Source organism: Rattus rattus, chromosome 10 (assembly GCF_011064425.1).
Source record: "Rattus rattus isolate New Zealand chromosome 10, Rrattus_CSIRO_v1, whole genome shotgun sequence".
Lineage (NCBI taxonomy): Eukaryota > Metazoa > Chordata > Mammalia > Rodentia > Muridae > Rattus > Rattus rattus.
In genome coordinates, this window is record NC_046163.1 from 8,438,884 (window position 1) to 8,451,224 (window position 12,341).

At 46.3% G+C, this 12,341-nt stretch overlaps 1 protein-coding gene across 1 annotated transcript in view; it reads right to left on the reverse strand.

Annotated features, from left to right (window-relative positions):
• The window catches only part of Mgat5 (alpha-1,6-mannosylglycoprotein 6-beta-N-acetylglucosaminyltransferase), a 286,468-nt gene that overhangs the window by 182,779 nt on the left and 91,348 nt on the right, over nt 1-12,341 (reverse strand). The window contains exon 3 of the mRNA XM_032915150.1: nt 1,825-2,207. Within this exon, the coding sequence (XP_032771041.1) occupies nt 1,825-2,065 (241 nt within the window). The 5' untranslated portion in view covers nt 2,066-2,207. The remainder of the gene's footprint in view (nt 1-1,824; nt 2,208-12,341) is intronic.

A 12,341-nucleotide genomic window follows, 5' to 3' on the forward strand; every position in this document is an offset into this window, starting at 1 on the left:
TGGTCTGTATGGTTTCCTGTGTCTGTATTCCAGCTGCCCGAACTGAGCCTACCCCTTCGCGTGTTCCAATCGAGGCCATGCCTTTGACTAGGTTACAAAGCAGAACACCAGCTCCTACCCCACCTCCCCCCAGCACACATGGGTAGCAAAGTCCCAAGCACGAGGCCCAGTGAAGACTGTGTTCGATGGCTCCGTTTCCCCTTTGACACCTAACCCTCTAGAAAACCAGGTCATTCTGGATCCTCAGTGACCACAGCACATCCTGGAGGGCAGAATCTCCAAGACATTCTGACCCAAGTTCCGCTTGCAATGGTTGTTTCGTAAGTGTCTGTATGAGCATTCTGATAACATCTGGGTCAGATGAGATGGCGCAGAGAGGACAGGCATTTGCCTGATGACCAGAGTTCCACCCCTGTATGGTGGAAGGAGAGAAATGACTCCCAAAGGCTGTCCTCTGGGCTCCACTGTGTGCTGTGATGTGTGCATCCAGAAACATGAATGGAAATGCACACATGATAATAATAATAACAATAACAACATCAACAACAACAACACCACCAACACAGAAAAATCTACTGCAAAGTTATACACTAAATGCCAATTGGGTATATTGCACAGAGGACACATTTATATGATTTTTCTCTTTTGTTTTCCTGCCTATGCCTTCAAGTTTTTTTGAAACTAAGCATAACTTTTACTAAAAATGTAAGATAAATTTCACATATGTTATTTTAATATATATATTTAAAATTATATAGTATATTTTATATGACACACACACACACACACACACACACACACATATATATATAGTATCTAATGTAGCCAGGCCAACCTCAAACATCCTACATAGATGAGGATGACCCTGAACATCTGATCTCCCTGCCACTAGTACACAATATTGGGGTTTCTGGCATGTGCCACCATGCCCAGGTCCAGCGAAGCGTGTTAGACAAGCTAAGCTCTATTCCCAGCCATGTGTTGTTCTGAAAGGCATGAGGTACCTGGAAATGAGCAATGAGCAGATTTTCTTTTTAAGTTGAGCGCAGTTAAAGACAAAAGCAATAAAGTCTGGGAAATCCAACATTAACGGTTCAGGGCAGTTCATTAGCTCATCGCTGACCTTAACAGCATCCGAAACATCTTCCTCCCCACTGTATCTAATTACATTTCCTTTAAGGACAGATAATGAAAATGTTTGCCTGCACTCACCAAACATACTCCTGTGAGCACAGCCTAGAAATATGCTGACAGAGTGGGGACTGGCTGCAAATACAAGCCAGAGATCCCGGGTGCTCTGAGTGGCACGCCTGGGGTGTCTGTGTGTACAGGAGCTTAGAGTCCCACACAGGTACTGTTTTACCTTTCTAAAAACTCAGCTATGGGCTGGGGAGTTGGCACCATGAGTCAAAGAGCTTGCTGGACAGGTGGAAGGACCTGAGCTCAAATCCCCTGAACCCACATAAAGCCAGACACAGCAGCATGCATATAGAACAGTGTGCATACGGTGCGTCTATGGTGCCCGATGGAAGGCAGGGACGAGATAATCCCTCATAAGTTCACGAGGCAGCGAGCCTGGCATGGAGCTGCCAAGTAGAGATTTTGTGACAGACAAGATAAAAATGTAAGGCCCCACAGCTGTGGTTACCCGCTGACTTCTGACCCCTGCACACCCACGCTCACATAGAGAAATACATATATGACAATGTACGTATAAAAAGGGCTATAACCACTGCCCAGGAAACATAGCAACACACGTGGGAACTTCTGGGGTCCCCCCCCAAAGCTTAGGAGCAACCCAACCCCCCATGTCCCCTCACTCACCATAGGCTGTCATGACGCCGGCATACGGGCCATCCACCACGTTCCTGTTCTCTTCTGCCAGTGCCTTAATGTACCTTTTGCTGAGGTCAAGGATCTGCTCCCGCAACATGGAGCTGCTCTCAGGCTGAGTTCGCTGCTGGATGGTGAAGTGTAGAAGCATCATCCCCCATATGAAGCCAAAAGTCACCAGGAAAAAGCCCAGCTTCTGAGAGGACAACTTCCAGGGAGAAAAGAAAGCCATCTCTCTCTAGTAATGTACCATTCCCTTGGCTCTCAACAAGCAGAAGGGGAAGGCAAGTTCATGGTGCAGGCTGGGGCGGAGAGTGCGTGGCCCTCACTCCGGTTCCTGAGTCAGCTGACTTGCTTGTCGGGCTTCCATTCTGCTGTGGAGGAGGAGAACAGTTAGCGATGTGGTCGAAACAAAAACACAACAATCAGGGTCTGTAACTGTACTGAGGTAGCTCTCCGCAAAGTGCTCGCTCACTTCTGGGCTTAATGTGCTTAGTGGACACTTTGGGCTGATGTTTGCGACCTGGGAGCCCAGATGAGAAGTCTAATACAACAACAGAAAGCTGCAGAAATACACTGAGTGTGTGGACACAGGTAGGCTAGGGATGTTCCCCTTCTAGACCTAGTTCAAAACAGGAAGCTTGTTTTGCAAGGTACAGGGGAGATGGAAGGATATGTCACCGAATGTCAGCAAAGACCGTGTGTGTGTGTGTGTGTGTGTGTGTGTGTGTGTGTGTGTGTGTGTGTGTGGTGGTGGGTGGAGGGGGACAGAATCCTGTGACAACTTCGTACTTGATGCTTACGTGCTTGGAGCAAAGTTTGTGTGTACAGCTTCCGAAGTGTTCAAGAAAGAGGATGTGTCCTCAGAGAGTGCTAAGGAAGATAGGGGGATGGTCCAGTGTTATTTAAGCATGGCTGGATTTCACCATCTTTGTTCCAGGGTAAATGACTTTGCCAGGTGCTACTCCCAAGCACCGAGAGAGAAAGATACCAGAGGCACAGATGCTGTCCTTTTGTTCTAGTTTTTATGTTGGAGGTGTCTGAGCGCAAAGCCAGGGCAGTCAAGGACCAAAAATGATCACAGGGACACAAACAATAAAGTATCTGATGGCTCCAAGGGTCTGATGCCCTTTTCTAGCCTCCAAGAGCACACAAATGATGCCCAGACCAACACACAGGCAAAACACCCATACCCGTTAAAAACTCTGAGGGCTACATGGCCACGTCTTGGGGGAACGATGGCACTGTATGAGGTCTTCCGAATGCTGGCCAGCAGAATGGGATCCCCCATGATTCTTTTCTCCATGGGGTTTGCAAGTACTTACATAGTGTGTACTTGCTGCCCCCAGGCCCTGGGGACTAAGTGTGAACACGATGGAGCCTCCACCCTCACGGGGCTAACACTTTGAAAGCCATTCCCCAGTATGTAAAACAGCATTTCCTTTTACATAACCTACTCTCATATTCACCTCGGATCTGAGGGGGACTTTCCCAGGCCATTTTAGTGGGGTGCCAAAACTAAGAGGGGGGCACTCTGGAAATTTTCTTTGACTATTTTAGGACAGAACTTGAACTGCTGACACGGTTACCTCTAAACTTGCAGACAGGAAGTCCCACTCTCCTTTCTCACTTGTGCCTACCAGAGAGGTTGATGGAGACCGTAACAGGGTTTAAGTCACAGGAAAGGCACAAGCAAGAACTACAGCTGAGGTCTATGGTTCTGAGAGAAGGTTGAAGGCTTCTGACCCTTCAGAACCACTGAGATGGTTTATTCTAGAGTTTAAATGATGGCTAAGCCAGACTAGTTGAAATTATTCCAGCTCAGTGAGAGGCTTCTTTTCGCTGTCAACAGGGCAGGATGCACAATCACCTGAGAGCTGGGCCTCAGGAGGATTATGTCCTACGTTGATCAATGTGAGAAGACATCTTAGTTGTGGGTGAAACCATTCCCTGGACTGTATAAAAGGAAGGAAATGAGCCGGCATCCATTGCTCTCTCCCCCTAACTGTGGATGGGACCGCAACCGGCAGCTTTAGGTTTCTGCCACCCTGACCTCCCCCCATGACAGACCATGAGCAAAGCATTGTCTAGCAACAGCAACCAAAAAAGAATCAACACACTCAGGGAGGTACACATTTGGAGTCCGAAGTCTTAGCTAAAGGAAATCCAGAGCACTTGATGGCTCTAGTCACACGCAACTGTAGCATTTCCAGGAACGGTCTCCGCTCTCATAGAATGGAAACTGTGCAATAACAGAAACTGTCAGTACACACAGAGAAGCACGCCAGCATTCACCCACCATGTAGGAAGACAGAAGTCCTGACTTTGGGGGGGGGGTCTCACCTAGAAGACACCCTCCTATCTCAGAGTCATAGTAGGATAAAGAGAGGCCTTAGAAGAACACCATCAGTCTTGGTTCCAAGGAAGGACTTGATGATCAGCAGTAACAGACATGGAATAGAAAGAACTCAGACCAACAGCGATCAGAAATCCGAAGGTGGAGATTGGAGCTCTATGTATAGCTCTGTTTATAGGCCTCTTGGGTCTGTCTACAGCAGCCTCTTTCCCCATCTTCCATGGTCCAGAAAGTACCACATTGTGTCATCATGAAGGGCTGACCACAGGCCTAGCAATGGAACAGTCACGCCACCATTTGCCTCCAGTTTCCCAAACGTGGCCACCCTTAGCACCCCAGCATCAGCCCCATAGCCTTCCTCCAGGGGGCTGCTGGGATACCTTGCCTGGCAGAGGCTACTGGGGTGAGAATACTTCAGAAGCTGCCCAGTTCACAGCAGTGAGTGAGATCCACACCGATCAAGCAAGTCCTTCAAACAACTGCCTAATGTCTCTGAAGGTCCCATCTCTTTTATCAGTCCCTGCCCTAGACAGCGCAGTTAAAGCTAGAGATACTAATTCATTCAGCAGTAAAATCAGCACCAACCCAGAAACTCCACTGGTCAACACTGTACACCAAACAATGTACAACATCATACAGTTTGCATGCAACCGCCTGCTCTACTAAGTCAAATTCATGCTTCTGTCAGGACCGTGTCACGATCTGAATCGCTTCCTATCTATCTTTAACCTGGCTAAGAGACCTGCCTTCCTCTCCATTCTCGCCAATAACATTCGGGATTTCTGAAACCATCTGTGCTTGCCTGTGTTAGCTTTGAAACCCACACCCACATCTCCAGTGTGGTAATGTGGCTCGACCTAACCTCCTGCATAAATCCTCCCAGGTCCCCAGAGTAGCAAAACCTATCTTGCTTGGGATACGAAGGGGAATTCTTGGAGACCTTATCTACTATTTAACAACACAGTCTTGCTTCAACTTTCCTATAGGTTCTGTGAGGATCCAAAGATAAGGAATTCTGGGGCTGGAGAGAAGGCTCCGATGGTTTTGCAAGCATTAGGACCTAGATTTGATTCCCTAAAACCCACAGTAAAAAGCCAGAAGCAATGGTATCTGGGTGATAAGTGACCCCTAGGGCTCATTCCCTGGCCAGTCTAAGCTCTGGGAAAGTGAGAGATCCTAGCTCAAAAGAAAATAAAAGAAAACAAACAAACAAAAAACAAAAAACCCCAAAACAACAACAACAAACAAACAAACAAACAAACAAACAGGAAGCCAAGGAGACAGAGAGTCAAGCAGTAAAGGTGCTTGGTTTGCAATCATATCAACCTGGATTTGATCCCTGGGACTCATGTAAATGTGGAAGCAGAGGTTCAACTCTACAAAGTTATCCTTTGACCCTCATATGTGTGCTGTGGTGTGCACATACTGTAACTTCTTTAGAAGTTTATAATAAGATGGACAGAACCTAAGGAACGATATCTAAGGTTGATCTCTGATGTGCGTGTGCACTCATGCGTACACACACACACACACACACACACACACACACACCCCATATATAAACCTATAGAGCAGAGAATGAACAAGGAAAGGAATCTATAAGTCTTCAATGTCAAACAAGGACAGCCACAAGGAAAGAACATCAGGGAGATGGTGAGAAAGCCTAACCACACCAAACACCCGAAAGCTCTGATTCGTAGCTTTACTCTTCCAATGGCTAAAATGCAGAACATTCTAAAACCACACAACACTGTGAAACCTGGGTGACAGGGGCTGAGTCCAGAGCACCAAGCTACTGGTTTTCACACTGTGTTCCAAACGAGTTTTCAAAGGTTCTGGAGAATCCACAATGTTTCACATTTTGTTTCACATCGATTTTTCAGGGCTAGAGAGGGCTCAGTGGATAAAGGTGCTTGCCCAGGCTGGTAACGGGAGCTTGATTGCCAGGATCCATAGAGTGGAATAAGAAGCCCAAGTTTTCCTCTGGCTGACACATATACCACCAGCAGCTCTCCCCCTCCCCCACAAATAAATGTAACCTAAAAATAAAATACAATGTTTCAAAGATCTCAATACCTGCCGGTTTCCTCTGCTTTCTCTTTCACACCGTGGACTTACAAAGGGAAGGGAGAGGGCAGGGCAACTTTGGAATGAGTATCTCATCTCTGTTGTAGCCTCCTGGGTACACATTTTACTAGAAGGTAGGCAAGGGAGAGCACGAAGCTGTCACCACCCTGTCATCTATAACTGCCCCATGTTCCACGAGTTCCACTCACAAGAACCATAAATTATTCACACTCGACAGAACTTCCCACCCACACTAAGTGAAACCACAGCAGCCTCAAGAATTCTGAAAACATTCCCAACCTTCTGACACATCAACAGACCTCATCATCTACAAAGTCTATACTTTGTAAGAAAATAAGTTACAAAACAAATCGGGACACACACACACACACACACACAAAACACAAATCTTACAAGTATTTTAAGTAAGTTTACAGTTTGGGCTGGGCAATGGTGACACACCCCTTTAATCCCAACAGAGGCAGGCAGTTCTCTATGAGTTCCAGGCCAGTCTGGGTCTACAGAGTGAGTTCCAGGACAGCCAAAGCTACACAAATAAAATCCTGTCTCATGCCCTCCCCCCACCCATGCAAAAAATATTCAATTTTGAATTGGGTTGTACACATGCTTATTCTGGGATGCACAGGGCCTGCAGGCCACAGGTTGTCTACACCTGAACTAAGACAAAAAATACGAGTGTAGACATGTGCGCCTATGGAGGCTCAAGGCTGGTGCTAGGCATTTTCTCCAGACCTGCCTGCCAATCTGCCAAGTGTCCCAGGGCTCAGTGCTTCCGCCTACCGGATGCTGAGATACTTGCCAGATGCGTACGTACGATCCACACTCAGGTCCTCATGCGTGTGCAAGGTGGTGTCCACGGTGGCCCCAGGGTTGGGAAGATTTGCAGCCTGGATCACTTTGTTGGGGAGGGTGTCATGTTCACTGTCAGGTGAGTGGTTAGCAACTCCAGCCCCCCCCTCCAGCACTAGCCACCACCAGAACTGTCACAACCGGACAGCTATGACAAACAATGGAAAATGTCTCCCCTTGGGGCCAAATGATGGCTTTCAATGGCCCCAGTTGAAAGGTACCACCTAACCAGGGACAGGTCCCTCCTTACCTAGAAGGCCCTCGAGGTCAGCAACCTACAGGTTTCAGAGCAGAGCAGGAGAAAAGAGAAGACCTCTAGAGCTGGTTACCAGTCCTGTTAACTGGCAGGCAGCTGGGGCTATGCTAAACCAATAGAGATCCCAGAGAGATGAGAGACTGAAGCCCCAGAACTGTAGCACTGACCTATACAGTCTCTCTGTCTCAGATCATTCTTAGGCTGTCACCCAGGCTAGATGAAGCTGGCCGACACTCTATCCTGAGGGCGAAAGGAGCTCATAAGACTGCCCTCCCTTGAGAAATAATAAGCTGTTAACAGTTGCTTAGGGGAGGAGCTCACAAGGCACCACCCCTTTCTAAGGATTGACAGGCAATGAATGGTTATTATAGGAGAAGGGCTCATGAGGCCCCACCCATGTACGAGAAATGATAGGCAGCTAACAGTTGCTGGGGGAGGGAGCTTATTCCTCCAGAAGGACCCACTCCTTCCTAAAGATTAATAAGTGGCTATGGGGAAGGGGCTTGCATAATTAATGTTTTCTGGGGAGGTGGTTCATAGGCCTCTCTTCTCCTTGAGGATTGTTAAGACGTAGTTTTAAATGTGTTCTGTGGACAGGCAGGCACATGCTCCATGAGTCTGTAGAGGCCAGAGGTGACCACAGGATAACCTGGAGGAGCTGGAGTTACAGGCAGTTGTGTCACCTGCCACATATGGTAGGACCCAATGCCTACTGTCTAGCCCAGGCTGGCCTGGAACTCAGCGATGGCCCATGCCTGCTTCCCAGAGTGTTGGGGCTAAAGATGCCCAGCTGCAGCAACTGGGCCCCATCCCCAAGGATCATGGGAGGTTAATGATAGGGTTCATGAGTACTACGTGTTGATAAGCAGTTAATGATTTCTAGAGGGAAGGGCTCATAAAGCTACATCCTTCTGGAGGATAAATATGAAATTAATAATTAATAGGGAAGGAAGAGACATTTTCTTCAATGGTATAGCCATTGATGAGGTGGCCATGCTACTATAAATACCACCTCACCTGTGTTTCTGTAAGCGACCCTAAGGAAACTCTGGTTCATACATACATTCACACATACACATGCACATGCACACATGCAGAAACACCCACGCATATTCAAGACAAAGTAAAAAGGAGTCTAGTTGGAAAAAAATGGGAGCTGAGGGGAGGGGTACTGGGGAGTAGAGGGAATATGGTCAAAATTCATTTTACATGTGTTAAATGTATATATGTATGAATGAAAGATGATGAAAATTACATATGATTGATCCATGTTAATAAAAAGTCTCAAATCTAGTTGGAAAATTTGTATATGGAAAAAAAATAAAAGATCGTGGCTTATAAGTCATTAGGCACAGGCAGGAATCTGTGAAGAGATCCCATCTGGATGAAACTTCCTCAGACAGTTAAATAGCAGGATTGTCATCTGGCTTCCTTCCGGTTCAGGGAACCAGGAATGGATACCAGGAGAGGTTAGTAAAGCCTTTTGAAGAAGAGAAGCTGGATAGTAGGTGAAGGAATCAGCAGAGACTATCTAATTTGTCTGTCTGTCTGTCTGTCTATCTATGTATCTATGTATCTATCTATGTATCTATGTATCTATCTATCTATCCATCTATGTATCTATCTATGTATCTATGTATGTATGTATGTATGTATGTATCTATCTATCTATCTATCTATCTATCTATCTATCTATCTATCTATCTATCTATCTATCCATCTATGTATCTACCTGCCTGCCTGCCTGCCTGCCTGTCTGTCTGTCTGTCTGTCTGTCTGTTTACCTACCTACCTACCTACCTACCTACCTACCTACCTAATCGATCTATCTATCTGAACAAGTTTCTCATTAGCCTTGAACTCGACATGTAGGTGAGACCACCTGGCTGGCAAATCCCAGGGATCCTCCTGCCTCTCTCTTCCCAGCATTGGGATTAAAGGCATATGCCGTAGCATGCCTTTAGTTCACAAGGAAGCATGAGATCAGATCACATTGCCAGTTCCCTTCGCGCACTTGAAATTTCTTTGGTTATGTTTTTCTCTGCTTTGATTCCGAATGCCAGGAGTAGACAGGTGGGCTCCGGCTGCGGCTTAAAACCCTTTTCTAGATGTAACTCCCCGCAAGTGTGAAGCTTTGTATTCTGATAAATGAAGAGAGAAAACTCGTAGATTAGAAACTCATAGTCTTCATTTCTTTTAAAAAATACTTTCTCTTTAAAGACGCGGCAAGACATGCCCAGAGAATTCTGCTGGGATAGTGTAACTTTTGCTACATGGAAGGTAATCGCAAGAGAAACTGGCAGAGCCTCTAATCTTTTCACTCCGACCTGCTTCCCTATGCATCCTGCCTTTAACCAGCAGACCATTGAGGAGAGAAATGGTTTTCGTTGGTACCCAGCACAGTCAAAACCCTCCTGAGCATCAGTGCCCAGTCCACTTCTCAGTGTCATGTGACGCCCAGCTCTAGCTCTTGGCCAATGCTCCTCTTCCAGATTCTTCTGGCACAAAGGGTGATGGGTGATCATACATGTAAAGACAGAGTTTATTTAACGTCCTTTAAAAAAAAGAAGATAGAAACAGAAAGGGCTATGCACAGAGCTCTGTGGTTAAGAGCGTTTGGCCCGGCATCCACAACGTTCTGTATTCAAGTCCTAGCATCATGTAAACTGGGTGTGGTGGTGCACACCTCCAAGAATGTGGAGAGAGGGAGGGAGGAAAGGAAGGATGATCAGCAGTTCATGGCTATAATCAGGTTACATAACGAAGTCCAAGGCTAACCTACAATACGAATGTCTCAATAAACAGGGCTGGTAGGTGCCTCATGGTTAAAGGCTCCTGCCACCAAGTCTGACAACCTGAGCTTGATCCCAAACTCAGGGCACTTCAAAACCAACCAACCAACCAACCAACCAACCAACCAACCAACCAACCAACCAAACAGACCAGGGTAAGAAGAGTTAGACATGACCACTGCTCTGGGCATTAAATGCTCCTGCCTCATTCGGTGTCTGAATAGCTGTTGGTGCTGTCTGGGAAGGCTGTGGAAGTTTAGGAGGTAGAACCTCTCTGGAGGAAATACAAGAAAATACATGGGCGTGGGCCTTGAGATTTTTATAACCCCACTCAACGTCACGAGCACACTCTGCTTCTGGACTGTGGATACAATGGGACCGGCCAGCTCACACTCCTGCTCTGGTGCCTTCCCACCACGATGGACTGTATCCCTCCCAGGATGTAAGGTGAGAGAAACCTCTCCTCCGTTGCTTCTGGTCAGCATTTATCCCGACGAGAGGAATAAATATTACCCATCTCCAATCATCCCTCTGTACCCAGCAGAAGGACACGGTGGCTGGGTCTCTCTTTTCCTCAACTTCTCATTGAAAAGATCAGAATTTGATTTGCTAGCTACTTGGGTTTTGTAACAGTCCAGGAGGAAGATATGGACAGTCTAGAATACATCCTGACAGGAGGGAGCTGGGGAGTGGGCAGCAAGGACTGCTGATTTATAGAGAGATGATGACTGGTGGATGAAGACATAATAACAGACAGAAAAACACCAAAGTTAATTTTAACTGTTCTCTCTCTACCTTTTTTCCCTCTTCCTTCAAATAAACTGAATTGGTGTCACTCACGCCTTATGACCACTGAACTTAGCTCCCAATTTAAACAGATTTTATAGTCACCCCACACAAGGAAAGAAAAATGACCGTAGTCAGCAGTTCACTGACTGAGATGTTGCTACCAGCGCAGGAGGGCCTGGGGGGAGTTTATTACACCTTAGCAAACATGCTGTGACTATACCATTAGGTGTGGCTTTAGAAGAGTAGCCAGATCCTGCCTATGAGTGTAATGAACCCTGAACTCCTTCGGTGTCATCCTCCATCAGTTGGGTGAGATTAGCAGTCTCCCCAATTCATTGCCTCTTGGTATGGAGGTCAAGTGCAGTGCTGGTTTCCCATGTGCATGGAATCACCTTGGGTATGTGTGAGACCCAAGAATGGCTCTCCTTTTCTTCACGTTTACTAACCTATTAGTCCAGAGTCAGGTAAAAAAAAAAAAAAGGCAACCTTGATCATAACTAGAGAATTTACTAAAATACCCACCTTACCATATGCAAGTCAGTGAATGACGGTACAAGGAAGGGTCTAAGAAAGAAGAGAAGGGAGCATTGTCAATGTGATCTATCTAGAAGGGCAGCCTCTTGTCAGCTCCAGTCACGGAGTAACTAGAGTGAAAACATCTTGGGATGGCCAGACTTCATAAACTTTCCAGAAAACTCAGGGCTGAAGAGATGCTACAATTCCAATGTGCTTGCCCACACAAGCAGGAGGGCCTGACTTCATATACTCAGTATTCACATAGAAAGCTGTGACCCCAGAGACAGAAGGACCCCTAAAGTTCACCGGTCAGCTTGTCTGGCCAAATTTGTAAGCACTGGGTTTAGTGAGAAACATAGTCTCAAAAATTAAAATTGAGAAAAACACAGACGACAATCACCCTCTGGTCATACACAAACACTACAATTAACACCAGAAAGGCAATGTTAAATTTCTATACTTTAAAATGTTAGCAATAGTTTGTTTGGTTGGTTTTTTGTTTGCTTTTGGAGACAGGGTTACCCCTAGGCTAACCTCAAACTCATAGCAGTCAACATAATCACCCCATATAAGGAAAAAAAAAAAAGACCATAGTCAATTACTAGAATGACATAGATGTCTCTGTCTCTTTCAACACAGTAAGCTCTCTAACCAGCACAAACCTGTGGAATACTAATCCGAAGAAACTGGAAGAGAACTGGACACGCAGAAGCTATGCAGTGCTAGCCTGAACTATAAAGGAGATTTTGTCCCACTAAGGGTGGGAATGTGGCTCAGTGGCTAGAATGCTTATCTAGCACGTGTAAAGGAAAGTCCAGGTTCCAACTCAGCAACACGTCAGTCAGGCGTGGTGGTGCACACG